Raw genomic sequence first — 20,774 nt, forward strand, 5'->3', positions numbered from 1 at the left:
AACAAAATTGTAATTTGTAACTTTAACGTAGTTTAATTCTTCGAATTTTAACCAATGAAATCCCAGCATTTGAACTCAAATCATTTGCTGCGTTATCAATATTGATAAAGAAACATAGCAGACGCATGGCGCATACACACACATATATTCAGATACATACACACATACACATGCACGCACACACACACACACACACTCTCTGTCACTATCTCTCTCTCTCTCTCAAACACATGCATATACATTTGCACAAGCACATAGTAATTAATATATAAGAGTAAACACACATACAAACGGACATATACATACACACACATACGCACACAAGCATACATACACGTTCGTGTTTTGCCCCTTGCCACAACAAATTTACACAAGAGGTAAATAAACCAGAAGGGGGGGGGTCAATGTTTCATTGTTTCGGGGTTGATAAATTAAGTACCAACTACGCACTGGTATCGAGGATTTTTTTCCGAATTTATATCACAGCTTCCGACAAGCTGGGGCATCTTTTTATGAAAAAATATTTCGCAAATTTTTACAATACGACTCACACTCTACGCGCAAACTCTAGACCGCTTTAGGCATATTATTGTTTTGTTTTTGTTGTTTCTGGCCCTTTAAAACCATGGAAGAAGCCTTTTCGGTAAAAAAAAAATAAAGAAAATATTCAAAAAATATTGTTAATATTTTTATTGGGCAACGAAATTCATCGATTTAAGAGATATAGCTGTTATTTCTAGCACATGCAGAAGACAGAAGAGATAAGGATGAATAAGACGTGTGTGTGTGAGTCTTAAGACGCAGAAAATGAATTGAGCTCAAATGCTGGGATCTCATTGGTTAAAATTCGTAGAATTAAACTACGTTAAACTTAGAAATTACAATTTTGTTTTCAATTTTGTTTACAATAATGTTTTCTTTTGAAACATTCTAACCAGTATACTAAGTTTCAAATTGTTTAGCTAACTAGAAAATTCCGTCCATCAAAAGGAAAACATCCTTTATTGTTAAAGTGAAAGCATCTGACATAAAATAGAGAAATGTTTTTGTTTCGCTTTTAACACGTAATACTGAAATAGTGGAGAAGATATGATATTGCTATGGGCTCGCTCTAGGTACGAAGTTGGACATTTTTCTTTTGCCCATGACACTACATGGACCCTAAGTAAGGCATGTGTAAAATTTGAATGAAATTGGTTGTGTAGTTCTCAAGTTTTAGGGAATCATAGTGGAGAAGATATGTTATTGCTGTGGGCTCGCCCTAGGTAAAAAGTTTTAAAAGTTTGCCGATGACACTCCCCGGACCCTAAGTAAGGCATGTGTAAAATTTGAATGAAATAGGTTGTGCAGTTCTCAAGTTTTAAGGAGACAGACAGACACACACACACATTCTCAGTTTTATATATATATACTAGCTGAAGGTGACCTGCTCTACGCACGGGTAAGAGTGTGGTTGTTACTTTCTGTTGCTTCCTTTCAGCACGTAAAAAGCACCATCCGAACGTGGCGGATTGTAGCGCCGCCTTGACTGGCTTCTGTGCTGGTGGCACGTAAAAAGCACCAACCGATTGTGGCCGCTGCCAGCCCCCCTGCCATCTGTGCCGGCGGCACGAAAAAAGCACCCACTACGCTCACAGAGTGGTTGGCGTTAGGAAGGGCATCCACCTGTAGAAACACTGCCAGATCAGACTGGAGTCTGGTGCAGCCTCCTGGCTTCCCAGACCCCGGTAAAACTGTCCAACCCGTGCTAGCACGGAAAACGGACGTTAAATGATGATGATGATGATGATGATTCTCCCTCTTTGTTTCTCTCTCACTTTCCCGCTCTCTTACTCTTCCTTTCTCTCGGACTCTCCCTCGCTTTCTCTTACTCTCTATCTTTATCTATCTCTCTCCCATTTATAAACAACAAAAGATCTTGAGTAAGTTGAGAAATAAAATATTTAGGAAGATCAATCATAAATATCAGGCAGTAACAACGGAAAGGTCTGCTTCAAGGCAGACAGCAAAACACTAACATTTAAAAGAGACAGACGAACTTGTGAGCTGAATAAAAATAATAAAATATTGGAAACCAAAGTTTGAAGGGATAGAATTTGAGGATACACCATGGCTGGGTTTTCTTAACGACGGACAGCAACGTATTGACAGTTCAATGGCTGGCGTAAAATTTTGAACTTGATGTAAAAGAAAATCCCTAAACACCAAGTTTTGAATTGATTCTTTCTCACGACAGTAGACTCACGATGGCAAGCATTCAAAACTTCTTCATCATGGACGGCAACACATTGACGATTAAAAGGCTGGCGCAAATTTTTTAGCTTGATGTAACAGAGAATTGCTAAACCCCCCTCCTTTAAATTTTAATCCCCTTCCAGCCCCATTTAGACCCCTTTTCACATTTTGGTTAATATAACCCGATTTCATTTGGGTCTACTGGGGCCACATTTTATAAGATGAGGACTCAACCAAGTTTCCCGAGTTCTGGTCATAGACCATAGAACACTCAACCAAGTTTCCCGAGTTCTGGTCATAGACCATAGAACAGTCAAGCAAGTTTCCTGAGTTCTGGTCATAGACCATAGAACACTCAACCAAGTTTCCCGAGTTCAGGTCATAGACCATAGAACACTTAGCTAAAATCTAGTTTCTACCTAGTCTGAACCAATCAATCCGCCACAGTCTTCATCCACACAGAGCTTACTCAACCATGTTCCAGTTCCAGCGACAGATGACCAGACCAGCCAGTCATGTTCCTGCTCCAGCCAATGACGACGCTAACATACACCAGCAACGTCACCGACGCCTTCATCTCAACGTCGCCTTTCTCTGCCGTCGCCATCACCATCGTCGTCCTTCAACTTCACGTCATCTCCATCTCCATCGCCTTCATCTCCAGCAACACTAATATGTACATAGCACTCATTCAGGTTTAGCTTTCACGCTGTTATGATTTTCACCGAAGTTAACAGCACAGCACTACCTGCGAGATCTTCTGTACCAATGTAACCTGGCACAGCATTGAAGCCACAACCGCTACACGACGTGTTCAACCGACATCTGCACTTGTGATCCGAACATCCTGTTACAGAACGAACTGCTATTATGTACTTTACTACGAACTGGTAAATTAACTCCATCTTGTCTGAAATACCCTGAGAGACTTTTCCTATGCGCTGTATTTTGTTTTGCCCGCATACACCTTGTTTGTACTTCTGTCGCACACACGAACACACATAGTTAATACACACACAAATGCTATCTCTGTCACATTCATACGCCACACATGCCTTTCTCGCTTGTTTTCCATGCTCAATGTGCCCTTGTAAACACAACTCATCTCTGTAAGACCCTAGGTTGGTCACGCATACATAGAGAAAGTTGTTTGTCCCTTACAATGCGCCAGCATGCCACACTTTTGTTCCTGCACGACCGAGGCATATAATAGCTCAAGCACTGGCTGGCAGCCTCAGCCTTACTGCATTAATCACTGGCATATTCAATACTTTATTTCAGCCTAGCAAGCCCTATTGCATTCATGCACCTCTGTTCTGCACGTGTACTCCCTTGTTTTGCAACACGTCTGCGTCAGCTCAATTCTTCTCCCGACTCAAAGCACGTCGGATGTTCACATGCGCTGCGCTCATGTTTAGGCATAATTTCCCCATTAGACCCCTGTTGGTCACGTAATTAACAGAGAAAATTATCTGTCTCACACCAAGTTGCACCCAAAAAGTGTAAAGAAGCAACCAGTTCCCTTTACGTAACTATCAAAAAGTATTAAAAAGTTTAATATACATAAATACAGATATATACACTTTGTATATATACATTATATATACATATTTATATATAGAACACACACACATATATAAACGCTCGTTGGTGTGTTCTGTTTGTATTTGGTCGATATTCGGGTCTACTGGGGCCACATTTTATAAGATGAGGAATTTTGTCGTAGAGGTCATGCCTTTAATTTGAGGAAAAAAATAGTTTGCATGCAAACTTGCCAGCACTTTTAACATAGGTGTGCATATTTTCAGCTGAACCGACCGACCACATAATGCACACATTATATATATATATATAGGTGTGTGTGTGTGTGTGTGTGTGTGGGCACGCATTATATATACAAATTATATATATATATATATATATATATATATATATATATATATGTATAAATTAAATTAGAGATAAAACCACTAATAGTAAAAAACCAAAAACAAAAACATAAAAATAAAAATATAATATAGAAAATATATAAAATATAAAATTGGACCACATAATGCACACATTATATATATATATATATGTATATGTGTGTGTGTGTTGGAGTCTCTCTCATACGTGAGCGTTGACGCTGAATTCAACTGGTAAGCAGGTAACCTTGTCTTTGTATTAGGTCGATCGGTGCATTGACAGGTAGACAATAGAATGCGATGGCGATGGAATATTTGTTTCTCTGTATGAATGCAGACAGATACATAAGTGAAAATTATGGGAAGCTAAGAGATAGAGTGAGTGAAAATGTTCTGGGAAGAGAGGAAATAGCGAGAGTGAGTTGAGGAAGACAGATACGTTAAATAACGGGAGTGGACTTGTCAAAGTTATAAATGAAGTATTTGTGTAACTCTCAATGCCAAAGTTTGGGACAAGTCCTTCCAGGATCTTCCAGATGTATATTATGGCATATCTTTCTCACCTACGCTCTAAGGAATAGAGTCTTAATCTCTTGAGTCTTTCCCAGTAGCTTATATGCTGCACAGAGGCTATCTTCTTCGTTGGATCGCCTCAAGTTCTGTGATTTACTTGACACTGGATGGTGACCATAGCTGAGAGCAATAGTCAAAGTGGCTTAGGACAAGTGTCCTCCAGAGGACCATCATGGTTTCCTGGTCTCTTGTTCTAAAAGCTTTAAGAATCCATCCGGTCAGCAGCCTACATTTCATTGCCAATTTAGCAACATGCACATGAAAGGTTGCATCATTACTCATATAAATACCCAGGTCTCACACTGATTGTGCCTCTGGGATTGCATTGGGTATTGCATTTAGTTTTGCATGCTGATAGCATAAAGCTTGAAACTTTTCAGCATTGAACTGCATACTATTTTTTCGGCCCACTTGTATATTTTGTCCAGGTCACATTGCAGGTGCATAGTGTCTTCAGGGTTCTGTATTACCTGTGAAACTTTTGTATCATCTGCATAACTTGTGATCGTGGCTCTCTGCATGGCTGAGGGCATGTCTGAGAGGGCCATTATGAACAGTAGTGGTCCTAAAACAGTGCCTTGCGGAACACTGCTCACTATTTGCATGTTATTGGAGGTGGCCCCATTGGCTACTACCACCTGACTTCTATCCTTCAGAAAGTCATGAAGCCATTCTCCCAATTTTCCAACTATGCCAAGATCACGCAGTTTGTGACATATTATTCCATGATCGACTTTACCAAAGGCCTTTGCAAAGTTGAGATATATCACTTCCACATTTGAGTGGTTGAGCAGTTGTTTCAGCACCCAGTCATAGTGTTGTAGGAGCTGAGTTAGGCAGCTTCTTCCTGGTCGGAAACCATGTTGGGTGTCAGGCAGCAAGTTATTTTCTTCAAGGAAGGTGATTAGTTTCCTTCTGACAATTCGTTCCATGACCTTGCTGATGTGTGGGGTCAAAGAGATAGGTCTGTAGTTCTTGGCCTCCACTCTGCTACCTCCTTTATGAATAGGTCATATTTTACCCTCCTTCAGTTTTCTTGTAAGTTTGCCAGTTGCAAGGAAGCTCTGAAAGAGGAACTGCAGTCGTTTTGCTAGGACTCTCTTACATAACTTTTAGAAGGATTGCTGGGAATCCATCGGGGCCAGTAGCTGGGTTTGGGTTCATTTCATCTATAGCCTTTATTACATCGTCTTCCTTTATATTGATGTAATCAATCATCATTGCCTCTGATTTTATATCTGCAGTGGTAAAGAAGTCAGTTGGACTGCTGACTTGAAAATGCCCTAGGGGTGGAGTGAAAATACTTTTGAATTGCTCATTTAGTATTTCACTTATCCTCACTGGATTTCCTGTGAGTATACCATCTTTTTCAAGGAGTGGCCCTATCCTACAGTGCACCATAGCTGTTTCTTTGGCAAACTTGTAGAAAGCTCTGGGGTTAGATTTTATGTTGTCTATAGCCCAGGCTTCTTTGTCTGCTCTTTCTTTTTCATGTAAGAGTTGCAGATATTTCTCAATTTCCAGCAGTTTTATTTTCAGGCAGGACTTTTCACTGCTTTCAATTTGTTTGTTTAGGCGATTTGAAAATTTTGTACGCCATCTCATGAGAATTTTCCTCTCTCTGGGGATTTTGTTCTTGTGCACAGTGGCCTTTCTCTCTGGGACACATTTGTAGCATATGGCTTGCATTACAGACATGAATTGTTGAAGTTTCATGTCGATGTCTGGCGAGGAGAGACATTTAGGCCAGTTTTGTTTGTGGATCTCTTTCTCAATTTGTTTCCAGTTTGCCTTATGGAAGTTCAAGCTGGAAAGATTCTGAGAGTTTCTTGTAGGTAGCATGTCCATGCTTTCCTTTGGCCCGTACATGGTCAACTCTACCATGTTGTGATCTGAGAGTAGTGTCAGTGTCACTTTCACATTATGGATGAGATCCATATTATTTGTGAAGCAGAGATCCAGTATGGTTTGTTGGAGTATTATTTGCTCCATGTACAGAGTGTTGATGAGGTTCAGGAGGGACCTCGCCTGTCCTCATTCGCATTGTGTCATTCCTGGGAGAGAAAGGCCCTCAGGCCATCTGACATTGGGCAGATTGAAGTCTCCCATAAGAAGCACACTTATATGATGTTCTAATGTGACTAGAACTTCTATTTTTGTAAGGCAGTCTTCAAACTTGCCTACATGACTTGGAGCATCTGGAGGGCGATATGTAGCACATATAACTACACTGAGTTGCCTTAAATGTACAACCAGTGTGTCACACACCGAATTTGAGTATGACAAAAGGACCTGGGGTGTGAGGTCCTCGCGGATGTACCTAGCAACTCCACCATGACTCCTTTCTTTTCTGTCAGTCCGTAATACAACATACTGTGGTATGTGTATTTTCGCATCTGCTATATCCGGTTTAAGGTGTGTTTCCGTAAGTGCTATGCATAAGGTTTGATTGCATGCAACAAGGTCTCTCAAGAAAGGGATTTTTGTCCTGTTACTGAGTGTTAGCAGTCCTCTGACGTTCAGTAGGAGCATCGAGGTGATGTGTGTGCTGTTGCCAGTGGTGTCCACCTTGGGTCTATTTGCTGTGGTGGTCTTGTGTACTGTGGATAGTCCCATCTGTGAGTTTGAGTTTGATGGAGCCAGGTTAGCTGCTGTACAATCTTCTGTGCCATGCACAAAAAAATATTCTTGTTGATGGTTTGTAACACGCACTACATCTGCGTACCTCCGTTTTGGGGCAGGTGGTGCGTAGTCCTTTCCTTTTCCAGTTGGTTTCCACCCTGTTTCATGTTTACGTGGCAGGGTCTTTGGTGTGCAAAACGGCAGCCTGCACCTTCCTCTCCATGCCAGCAGACACCTTTCAGGTAGAATTTACACATTCGTGCGTGCTGTCTCTTTCTATCCTTTTTGGTATATGGATAGTCAGGTTTGCTTTTTTCCTTGGCTGTTTCATCTTTTGGTTTTGTTTGAGTTTTTCCTTCTTTTATTTCTTTTTTGGCTCTTTCATCTCCATGGTTTTGGCTTTTGATGCTGGTAGGGGCACTTGCACTTGGGTTTACTTCCCGGGCAGGTTTCTCACTTGAATCTTCTTTGTTGTCCTGGGTGTCTACCAAGTGGGGGTGGCATCTTTCATCTGCACCCGTGCCTCCATCCTTGTCATCTTTGTTTTGTTCGTTGTCAAAGATGGCATCAAGAGTGCTGATATGGGATCTTATGAGTGCATAGGAGTGTATAAACTCCTGCTTCTTTCGTTCTATCTGTAATTATGTTGTTCAGATTATCTCCATCAGCATATTGCCAGGCTCTCAAAAACAATGCCAATTCCATGCTCCTCCAGGTTCTGGACATTTTTTGGGATATTTTATTTATTTATTTAATTATATTTAAAATTTAACAGTGTGATAGAGATTAGAGAAGAAATAGAGAAAGAATGTGTCTATGTATTTAGAGAGATTGAGCGGCTGAGAGAAGATAAGAAGAGAGTAAGAGAAAGTGAGAGGAGAATGTTCGCGTCTATATATTTAGGAAGATTGAGAGGCTAACAGAGGAAAGATGGTGTGACAGAGAGAAGTGAAGAGACAGAGAGAGAAAGAGATGAAAGAGAGGAAGTTATGCAAAAGATTGAGCGGCTGAGAGAAGATAAGAAGAAAGTGAGAGGAGAATGTTCGCGTCTATAAAGTAATGAAAGAGAAGAAGTTATTCAAAAGATTCTACTTGGATAGTAGATATATAAATAAAGTAACAAATAAATATATACCTATCTAAAATTGAATAATTTTAAAGAGATATAGTGAGAAATTGATAAAAACGAAGTGGGCGCTGAAACAGAAATTGAAAGAAGATTATAAACAAAATGTAACAGAGATGAGGTCCTAACTCAGACGTTACATTGAATTACAGGAAATTAAATAAATGAAAAGGGGTACTTATCCACAAAAGGCAGAAATTCCAAATCTGTGTCCCTATACAAAGAAGTTTTCTTTCAAAAAAGAAAAGAAAACAATTCTTTTTGCTTCTTACAGTCGGCTGGAAATAAACTTACAAAATGCCACCACGTGCTTTTTCGACAGAAAATCTTGCGTGCGTAACTAACTTATATTTGGCTTGACGCGAAATATATTACAGTTTTTAACTAATATATCCTAGTAGACCGCTATGAGATAACAAGTTCTACGTTTTTTTGTCAGTTTTAGCAGATTATTTCGTCGATTTATGCAAACCGTTTTGTTTTTTTCACAGAACGAAAGCAAACACGTCCTTCCTCTACGAAACCGGAAGTATATATATATATATATATATATATATATATATAAATAAAGTAACAAATAAATATATACCTATCTAAAATTGAATAATTTTAAAGAGATATAGTGAGAAATTGATAAAAACGAAGTGGGCGCTGAAACAGAAATTGAAAGAAGATTATAAACAAAATGTAAACAGAGATGAGGTCCTAACTCAGACGTTACATTGAATTACAGGAAATTAAATAAATGAAAAGGGGTACTTATCCACAAAAGGCAGAAATTCCAAATCTGTGTCCCTATACAAAGAAGTTTTCTTTCAAAAAAGAAAAGAAAACAATTCTTTTTGCTTCTTACAGTCGGCTGGAAATAAACTTACAAAATGCCACCACGTGCTTTTTCGACAGAAAATCTTGCGTGCGTAACTAACTTATATTTGGCTTGACGCGAAATATATTACAGTTTTTAACTAATATATCCTAGTAGACCGCTATGAGATAACAAGTTCTACGTTTTTTTGTCAGTTTTAGCAGATTATTTCGTCGATTTATGCAAACCGTTTTGTTTTTTTCACAGAACGAAAGCAAACACGTCCTTCCTCTACGAAACCGGAAGTATATATATATATATATATATATACACACACATATACATAGATATATACATACAAATATTTTTATTCAGAATGAGATAAAAAACCATGGCTGTAAAGATTTTAGAACATTTATACATAGGTCTTACAGCTGTTTCTGGGATATTTACTACATCCCTTCATCGGAGACGGTGTGAGAAAATGGTTAAGCGATAGTTAATTTAGGTAAGATACAATATAGAGAGTAATTTAAGGTATGGCGACCCATATATTTTGAGTATCATGTCGAAGACGAGGTATTCGAAAATATCTCAGTATTTGCATTTAACTGATTCTACCAATGCCCCCAACAAAAACGACCCAAACTACGATCCCCTGTACAAAGTACGTCCTGTAATTGATTTACTTGTAAATAATTATAAAACTGTTTATTTACCTGGGAAAAATCTCAGTGTAGATGAAGCCATGATAGGCTATAAGGGCAGAGTACATTTTCAGCAGTACATGCCTGCTAAACCTACTAAATGGGGGATCAAAATATGGGAAGTTTGTGAATCGGAGACAGGATATTGTGTAAACTTCAATGTTTACACAGATAAAAAGTATAATGGGAAAAGACCGCATGGATTGGGACATGATGTTGTATGGTCTCTTACACAACCTTTTCACCATCAGCACCAACACCTCTATTTCGACCGTTTTTTTTTTCTTCAGTGGCTTTGGCTGAAAATCTTGCCCGTGTAAGCACTTACATGTGCAGTACTGTTATGGGAAACCATAAAGGTTTACCCCATGAAATAAAAACAAAATTAAAAAAAAGAGGGGACATTTTGCAAATGCAAAAAGAAAATTTATTAGTTACTGCTTTTGAAGACAAAAGACAGATTTTATTTCTGTCTTCTAATGAACAACCTGGTGTTGGTGCTGAGGGGAAACCCCTCGTGAATATTTGTTATAACAAATATATGGGTGGGGTTGATAAATCCGACCAATATCAAGCATGTTACCCAGTTGGTCAACCTGGGAAGAAATGGTGGAGGTACATTTTGTGGTTTTTAGTTAATTTAACTATAGTAAATTCATACATTGTATATATAAAAAGCCACAAAGTACCTCTGCCACCAAAAGACTACAACCACTTGAAATTTCGGGTTGACATCAGTTACGTGAGGGCTTTTCTTCTAGAAAGCACAGAACTGGGAGAATAGCAAAATTAACTGAGGTGGATGTCAACAGAGAAAATATTGACTTTCATCAAGTTGAAAAGATAAACGGACGAAAAAAAATTTGCAGACTGTGTTCTCTGCAAAAAAGAAAAACTGCAAAAGGATACCTGGTCGAGACCTCATATATGTGTTCGTTTTGCCAAGTGCCCTTGTGTAAAGGGTGCTTTGGACAATTTCACAACAAAAATATAGCATAAGTGTATAATTTTGTATATTCCTTTTCATTTTATTATATAATATGTGAAAGTGAGAACTACATATTAATTTTCAGTATACACACCTGTATTCACCTTTGTCTCACCTGTTAATGAGATTTTTTTATTAGATGCATTCTGTTACGTGAATGAATTCGTTAAATTGTATAAGAGTGCATAGCCAATGGTATATAGACTAGTAAAAGAGTTTTGTACTTTATTTTCAATGATGACATTTGAGTGAAATATAGAAAAAGAGTAAAATCTTGTACAGATTACACCTGTATTTTAATTAATTCAAATTAATGTACCTCATCTTGAAAAATGTAGAATTGTTGGCAGTTGACATCTGGGATAATTTTAGCAGCAAACCAAACAGGTAAGATGTATTAAGAATATGAATTTTAGTGTTTATTCATAATGTTATTGTTTTTACACCTGTTAATTAAATTTACCTGCCCATAAAAGTCAAATTTAGTCAGAAAGATCAGCTAAAATTACATAATTATAAACCACTGGCATATAAGCACCCATTTACAAAGTTTCAAATCAGTATGTAGAAAATTAACAAAGTTTCAAATCAGTATGTAGAAAATTAACAAAGTTACAAGCAAATATTGTGGACACCCCACTTGAACCTGAATAAATCAAAATTAATGTGAACAGATAAGCATTACATTTGACAAATTAATCTGAACACTAAAGGGTTAATAATGTTTGTTTTAACTTGTGCTCGATAAGGAATAATTAACCAAATTTTGTTCTTATTATTAATATTATTATATTTATTTTTTATATTATTAAATTTATTACTATCATTAAACGAATTAAACTAAACATATTTTTTAGTCTATTATTATAATTGTTTTGTATTATCATATTACATATTATTAATACCATAATTACCTAAAAAAAATGAATCATAATTCTTAATGCTAGGTTTATTATTAAAAAAATATAGGAATCATTTATATTATAATCATATTTAGAATTATTAAAGAATTTAATATTATTATTATATTCCGCCTCTCACAGGGCTTCATTATAATAAGGTGCATGTTTATGGAAAATATAAAAATTAGAAGCAAATATATTTTTTTTCTTATATTATCTGTCAATGATTTCTTAATAGAGTGTGGATTACTATTAGATTTAATATATCTAAGGTTTTCAGTAATTTTATGGAATGGTTGGGTTTTACCTGTTATCAAATTAAAATTAGCATTTAATAATTAACACTGAGATTTTTCCCAGGTAAATAAACAGTTTTATAATAGTTCTCATTATATATAGTAATACACAATCCATATCTTTTAAAAAAAACTATATAGTTTCTTCTTATATAATTCTAGTGTTCTAGACATAAATTGAATTACTTATATAATAAGTTTAGCTAATTTGTGTATATATATATAAATCCTGTTTATGTTACTAATTATGTTACCAATTATGTAGTTATAATTTGTAGTAGTAATGTGTATAAATTAGCACGAAATTATATAGTCTATATTACATAATTAGAATAAGTTGAAAATTAGATGTTTATAAGATAAATTAATGAAAATAGATTAAATTATAGAATTTTAGCTTAATTTATCTATTATATTATGTATTTTACATTTAAATTATTTAGACTTTACAATTTTTCCAGTTAATGGGATACTAAGCTAATTTTTTTTTCCTTATTCTTACAGCTAAAATACATTTGAAATTTTAATAGCTTAAATACATATTTCTATCTATTTCTTCTATAAATTCTATTTACAACATATTCTCATGCGATATATTTCTTATAAACACTAAGTTCGACGTTTGACGTTTAAATTTTCAGTTAATGAAAATCCTTCGACAAGATAAGTTATATTTTTATTTTAAGAAATATTGTTAAATGCTTTTTCATTATTTATAGTTAATACACGTATTTTTTTATATATTTATTTGATAATTAGTATAAGTTAAGATAAGTACATTTATTCTATTATTTTTTATCATTTATTATCTTAGGCCTGATGAGTAACAATATTTTTAAATAGAACTAATTTTAGTTCGATTTAATTTTAAATTGAATTGATTTTATTATTATTATCTATTTGAAAATATAGCCATGAAACGTGCATAGTCTTTTTACTACTATTTACTATTTATTGTACTTTATTGATTTTTAAAATAAGGTGTTTTATAGTACATGTTTTCTATATGGTGTGAATAACTTCTTTGTTTATTGAATTGTTTAATAGAGGTTTTTCTTTAAATTATATACATATATATAGATACATACATACATACATATATATATATATATATATATATATATAGATACATATATATATAGTTACATACATACATACCTCTATATATATATATATATATATATATATATATACAGATACATACATATATACAGATACATATATATAGATACATACATACATATATATATATGAAATGAAAGAAGACATAGCAGAATTCTGTAGAAAATTACAACTAGCTGAGGAACTATACGACAAATACAACGAACACGAATCGTTGATCCAAACTAGGAGTAACTACATCCCCTCAAAAGGTAAGAACAAAACACTTGATCATTTCTGTGAACACATCTCGAATTACCCATATCAACATATGCACAAACAAAAACACAAACCAAACTTCAGCAAAATAGAATGGGCTGAGCTGAACAAATTAAAACATGACAAAACAATAACAATCAAAGAGGCCGATAAAGAGGGTGCAGTAGTCTTAATGGACACGGTATTTTATATAACTTTAGTACTATCTATGTTGGAAGACACAACATATTATGAAAAGGCCCAAAACTACAGTCAGCAAAAAATAATGAGAGAACTAAAATCCATGTTAAACCTATACAAAGAAGGGCTCACCGACAAAGAATATGACTATATGACCAATTTCAAAAGTAAAACCAGCCAATTCTACAGTATTCCCAAGATACACAAAAGTGAGAAAATAAGTAACGCATGCAAGATAGCCACAGACAAAATAATTAAAGTCCCTACTCCTAATGACCTCAAATTGAGACCTATAACAGCAGGTCCCACATGCAAAACCCACCGCCTCAGTAACTTTTTAGATACCCTCTTAATACCATTCCTCAAGCATGTCAAAAGCTATATAAGGGACAACCTGGATATGCTCAATCACCTTCCTAAAACAATAAATAAAAACACCCTTCAATGTATCCTTCAATGTAGTCAACCTTAATCCTCCAAACACACACCATCATAAAAAGCAAGAGACAGCCCAAATCTATGAAAAGTCTCCTAACACAAGCCCAAATACACTCAATAACACAGAAGCCGTCAGTAATAAATTGTGGAAGACCCAATTGTGGGATATGCGATTATCATGAATTGAACAGCGACTGCTACCATCAACTGTGGGTCAGTGCAGCTGTGACCATTCAACAGGCTACTGTCATGCGCTCCCACATTCTTCTTCTTCTCCTCCTACTTCTCTACCAAGAATTCACAAGGACCTCGAACTCACAAGAGTAAACATGAGAGGCAGAAACAAGGAAAATGCCAATTGTATTTGAACACTATACAAATATTCTTTTAAAAAGAATTTTCTTTTAATTTTTCTAAATTTGTTACAGTTGAAAAAGCCACAATGACTGAAACTGGTACTGAAATGTTTTTTATAAAATTATTTTAGCATTTTCTATCTTGACTTTTTCCCCATATATATATATATATATATTAATAAATAAAACATATGCATATATATATACATATATGTACGTACCTACCTCTACATGTATATATACACGTATATATGAGTACAGGACACCAAAAAAACGTCGAACACAATGAGAAACGAAAACATAGACACAAACCCAAGGAACTGGACATTTTTCTTAAACAACAAAAAAATAGAGTACAGGACAAATAACACAAGGAAAAAACCCCTTCTTCAGTCGCCATGGTTTCATCTACTCTACATTTCGAAGGTGAAGGCGAGACGTATCTTCGATAGAAACTTTCCTTCCTGTGAAAAGCAAATCAAATAAAATTTGAGATCTTTTTGCAGAGGGGTAAAAGATGAAAACATGGTGACTGAAGAAGGGGTTTTTTCCTTGTGTTATTTGTCCTATACTCTATTTTTTTTGTTGTTTAAGAAAAATGTCCAGTTCCTTGGGTTTGTGTCTATGTTTTCGTTTCTCATTGTGTTCGACGTTTTTTGGTGTCCTGTACTCATATATGCGTGTATATATACATGTAGAGGTAGGTACGTACATATATGTATATATATATATATATATGCATATGTTTTATTTATTAATATATACGACGGAACACACGCATCCCTTTCTAAGTAAGATTGTTCTATATATATATATATATATTTATATATACATACATACATATATATATATATATATATATATATATATATATATTACACACAAATACATACATATATTATATATATATAATATCTAATAATTACACACACATACATACATATATATATATATACACAACATACATACATAATATATATATACACACACATACATACATATATATATATATATATATAGTATATATATACACACACATACATACATATATATATATATATATATATTATATATATATACACACACATACATACATATATATATATATATATATATATATATACACACCATACATACATATATATATAATTATATATATATATATACACACACATACATACATATATATATATATATATATATATATATATATACACAACACATACATACAATTAATATATATATAATATATATATATATATATACATACACAGATACATACATACATATAGATATATACAGATAGATACATACATACTATATATATACACAGATATATATTATATATATATATATATATATATATATATATATACTAGCAGTATCGCCCGGCGTTGCTCAGGTTTGTAAGGGAAATAACTATAAAGCATTTTTAGAGAGTTATAGCCAAAAAATAGCAAAAAAATGGAAAAAAAATGATGGTAAATTTTTTTTTGAGAGTAAAAAAAGGTTGAGTTGCGTCCCCTAGACAGTCTGTGGTTTGTGTTTCTGATTCTCGACCCCATGTCGAATTTATCGATTTTTTTCAGAACTGGGGGAACTTTTCAAAATTTTCGCTGCGTTAGTTTTGAATTATGACATTGGGCTATGTGTGTGTCAAGTTTCATCAGAATCGGTTGAAAGCCGTGGTCAGGGTGAGGGTACGAGAAAACAGACACACAGAAACACGCACAGACAAACTGCCGTTTATATAGAGAGATATATATATATATATATATAGTCAATCCAAACATGAACAAGTAAGCAAAACAACAACGCAAGGATGTGGAATAAGTACAGTGTTATTGGATGCTCAGGAAAAGAAAGAAAGAGGATTGCACGTTTCGAGCAGAGCTCTTCATCAGAGATATAGAAAAAGTCCAAAGAAGGGAAGATGGAGAAAGAAAATCGCCAATGATACACACACGGTCTTATATTAAAATGACTAGAAGAGAATGGGTGAAGAAAAAGTTCTTTCTAAAACAGGAGAGTGCAAGAGGAGGTATGTGCGTGCACGCAGGTCCGAGTGTGTGTGTAATGATAGCACGTGTATGTGCATGTGTGAGTAGTTGTGGCTGTTTATGTATGTGCGTGGTTGAACTTAGTGTCACTTAAGGTCATAGGAAAAATTTATAGTAAGAATTCTGGTAGGAGTGGCTATCTGTTGTGTCTCCCAATACCTGTGCATAGGAGAATGGTCAGTAGAAAGGTGTTTAACTGGCAGTTTGAAGTATGTATGTGTGCATGTATGTATATGTAGTGTGTGGTGTGTTTTGTTTGCAGTATATGTGTGTTTGTACGTGTGTATATGTGTGAGGTTGTGTAAATGTACATTACGTTGTGTGTGCATGTGTCCACATATGTATAATTGTGTGCGTGTATGTGTGTTTTGTGTGTGTATGGGAGGTATATGTGGGTTCATTTGCGTGTGCGCATGTATGTGTGTGCGTATGTGTGTGTGTATATATGTGTGCGTGTGAGTGTATGTGCATGTGTACATGTATGTATGTGCATGTATTTTTGTGTATGCATGTGTGAATGAGGGGTTGTGTAGTGAGGTATATGTGCATTTTTTGCACGTGTATGCATATGTGTGTGCACGTATGTGTGTGTGTAGTTGTGTGCGTGTGTGTATGCCGGCATGTATATGTGTATGTGTGGGGGTTGTGAGTGTTAGGTATGTATGTGCATCTGTATGCGTGTGTGCGTTTATGTGCATCTATATGTGTATGCATACATGTATGTGTGCGTGTATGTATACATTTGTGTGTATGTATATGTATGTGTGTGTACGTGTATGTGTGTGTAATTGTGTGCATGTCTGTATGAGTGTGTTGTGTGTTGGAGGTATGTGTGTGAGTGTGTGTATGCATGTTTATGTACATGTGTATGTGTGTGTGTGTATGTGTGTGTAGGATCCTCCGACAAAGGGGTAGGGTGGAGTGATGGAAGAGGAGAGGAAAGGGGGTGCAGTTAGGGCATTGGTGTGGGAAAGGAGAAAGGGCGGTGGTGCAATCGATTCAACGATTTGGACAAGGGTTGAGGGGTATCCTCAATGCATGAACAGGCAGGCAAGGTACTGGGACTGGGTCTCAAAATCCTGGTCCCGGATGCACAAGCATTGGAGGCGGAGGAACTGGGAGTAGGGGATAGTCCGTTTATTGTGGAGGAGGAGAAGTTGAGGTAGAAGTGGGAATCTGTGGGTTTGAAGAAGGCAGAGGTGGTGTGAGAGTGAGAGGGGTGGTCAATGGTAAGAGATATCAAGGAAGTTAACCAAGGTGTTAGAGATAGTAGAAGTGAATTGGAGAGAAGGGTGGAAGTTAGAGAGGAAAGAGATGAAGTGGCAGAGTTGTTCACGGAAGAGGAAAGTGGCACCTATACAGTCATCTATGTAGCAACCGTATAGCCCTGGGGTTAGCCCAGAGAATTGGGAGAATGCCTGGGCCTCAATGTGAACAACAAAGAGGTTGGCAAAATTGGGACCCATTCTCATTTCCATCGCAACCCCAGACACCTGTTGGTAGGTTTCCCCAGTGAACGTAAAGCAGTTGAGGGTGAGGACGAGCTCTGCCAGGCGAAGAAGGGTGGAGGTGGTGGGTGTGGGGTTAGGGCAATGGTCAAGGAAGTATTGGAGGGCTAAGAGACCGTCGTTGTAGGGAATCCCAGTGAATAGGGATTTGATGTCCAAGGTAAAGAGGAGGTGTGAGGTGCCGGGAGAGAAGGAAAAGGAATTGAAGAGGTGAAGGGCGCCACACCACCACTGCCAGTGTCTGCCAGTTTGGTGACGATGTCGTCGTGGCAACGGAGGTCATGAAGGGTGACTGATTCAGCACGGATGAGGTTGGCTCGGAGGGATCTTTTTTTGAAATTGAATCAATCAATCAATGCATTGCAGTCATGCACGAACAAATCTAGGCTACTGAATTAGCTTGGAGGCAGCGTCCAGTTGGATGGGTGGTGCCCCAGCTCCGAAAAACAATTCCAATTATTGTGATACTGTGTAGATGTGTGGAAAAACGCGCATAGTTTGATACGGTGCAGGAACTGGCTGACATCAACGTGGGTCTCAAATCCGTCACGGTGGGGCGAGAGGCATGAAGCAGAGTCCCCTACTGAGGAGTGAGCACTTGGCAGCAAACGGGGAAGTTGGGTGGTATAGTGACAACAGTGCATGGGAACAGTGGTGGGGTGAGTGGGGTCGGGAAGAGGGGGTGCAGAGCTGGGGTGAGGAGGGTCTGAATGGTTGGGTGGGGTGGGAATGTCAGGGTGGGGGCGTATGGGTGTGTGGAGGGTGCAGGGGTGGGCGTGGTGGATGCAGGATTGGAAGGGATCGGGGAGCTGAAGGGGAATCAGAGGGGAATCAGAGGCGGCGACGTTAAATTACATCGATATAAAGGAAGATGATGTAATAAAGGCTATAGATGAAATGAAAATAGACTCAGCTATTGGCCCCGATGGATTCCCGGCAATCCTCCTAAAAGTATGCAAGAGAGTCTTAGCAAGACCACTGCAGTTCCTCTTTCAGAGCTTCCTTGCAGCTGGCAAACTTCCAAGAAAACTGAAGGAAGGTAAAATATGCCCTATTCATAAAGGAGGTAGCAGAGCGGAGGCCAAGAACTACAGACCTATCTCTCTGACCTCACACATCAGCAAGGTCATGGAACGAATAGTCAGAAGGAAACTAATCACCTTCCTTGAAGAAAATGACTTGCTGCCTGACACCCAACATGGTTTCCGACCAGGAAGAAGCTGCTTAACTCAGCTCCTGCAGCACTATGACTGGGTGCTGAAACAACTGCTCAACCACTCAAATGTGGAAGTCATATATCTCGACTTCACAAAGGCCTTCGATAAAGTCGATCATGGAATGATATGTCACAAACTGCGTGATCTTGGCATAGTTGGAAAACTAGGAGAATGGCTTCACGACTTTCTGAAGAATAGAAGTCAGGTGGTAGTAGCCAATGGGGCCACTTCCATTAGCACGCAAATAGTGAGCGGTGTTCCACAGGGCACTGTTTTGGGACCACTACTGTTCATAATGGCCCTCTCAGACATGCCCTCAGCCACGCGGAGAGCCACGATCACAAGTTATGCAGATGATACAAAAGTTTCACAGGCAATACAGAACCCTGAAGACACTAGGCACCTGCAATATGAGCTGGACGAAATATACAAGTGGGCTGAAAAGAATAGCATGCAGTTCAATGCTGAAAAGTTTCAAGCTTTATACTATCAGCATGCAAAACTGAATGCAATACCCAAGGAATACACTGGACCCGGAGGGATTGCAATCCCAGAGGCACAATCAGTGCGTGACCTGGGTATTCACATGAGTGATGACACGACCTTTCATGTACATGTTGCTAAACTGACAGTGAAATGCAGACGGCTGGCTGGATGGATTTTAGAACCTTTAGAACAAGAGAGAACAAGAAACCATGATGGTCCTCTGGAAGACACTTGTCCTAAGTCACTTTGACTATTGCTCTCAGCTATGGTCACCATCCAGTGTCAAGTTGATCACAGAACTTGAGGCGATCCAACGAAGCTACACGAAGAAGATAGCCTCTATGCAGAATGTAAGCTACTGGGAAAGACTCAAGAGATTAAAATTACATTCCCTGGAGCGCAGGCGGGAAAGATATGCCATAATATACATCTGGAAGATCCTGGAGGGAAGTGTCCTGAACTTTGGCATCGAGAGTTACGCAAACGCCAGAACTGGGCGCCACTGCGTGGTGCCTAGGACTCCAAACTTGCCATCAAGATGTAGGACAAGATTCTGTGATAGCCTGGGCTTCCGAGGCCCACAGCTCTTCAATATCCTCCCGATGAACCTGAGAGACCTGCATGGGGTGGATACAGATGTCTTTAAAATGGAGCTGGATCTCTTCCTGTCAGGTGTCCCAGATGAACCAACTTCACGGCAGGAGGGGCAGATGAGGGCAGCTGCATCGAACTCTCTCATGCACCAAATAGCAGTTGCTAGAAAGCCTCCATGAAGTGAAACCAAGTAGCAACACCAAATGGCGGTGCCCCAGCATGGCCACAGCTCATAAGCTGAAACTGGAATCAATCAATCAATATATATATATTATACATAACATATATAGATATATATATATATATTATAAATTTATATATATATACATATAATATAATATATATTTATAAATTTATATATATAACATATATATAATATATATATATTTATAAA

General features: G+C 37.2%; 2 protein-coding genes across 7 annotated transcripts in view; one reads left to right on the forward strand and one right to left on the reverse strand.

The window, feature by feature from the left end:
- LOC115214039 (vasculin) overlaps positions 1-20,774 on the reverse strand; it is a 202,954-nt gene that overhangs the window by 163,321 nt on the left and 18,859 nt on the right. The window lies entirely within an intron of this gene.
- LOC115214495 (piggyBac transposable element-derived protein 4-like) lies at positions 9,834-12,988 on the forward strand. The gene is made up of 2 exons (XM_029783693.1): positions 9,834-10,153; positions 12,976-12,988. The coding sequence occupies exons 1-2, from the start codon at positions 9,834-9,836 to the stop codon at positions 12,986-12,988; spliced, it is 333 nt and encodes a 110-aa protein (XP_029639553.1).

Source organism: Octopus sinensis, linkage group LG7, assembly GCF_006345805.1.
Source record: "Octopus sinensis linkage group LG7, ASM634580v1, whole genome shotgun sequence".
NCBI classification, from domain to species: Eukaryota; Metazoa; Mollusca; class Cephalopoda; order Octopoda; family Octopodidae; genus Octopus; species Octopus sinensis.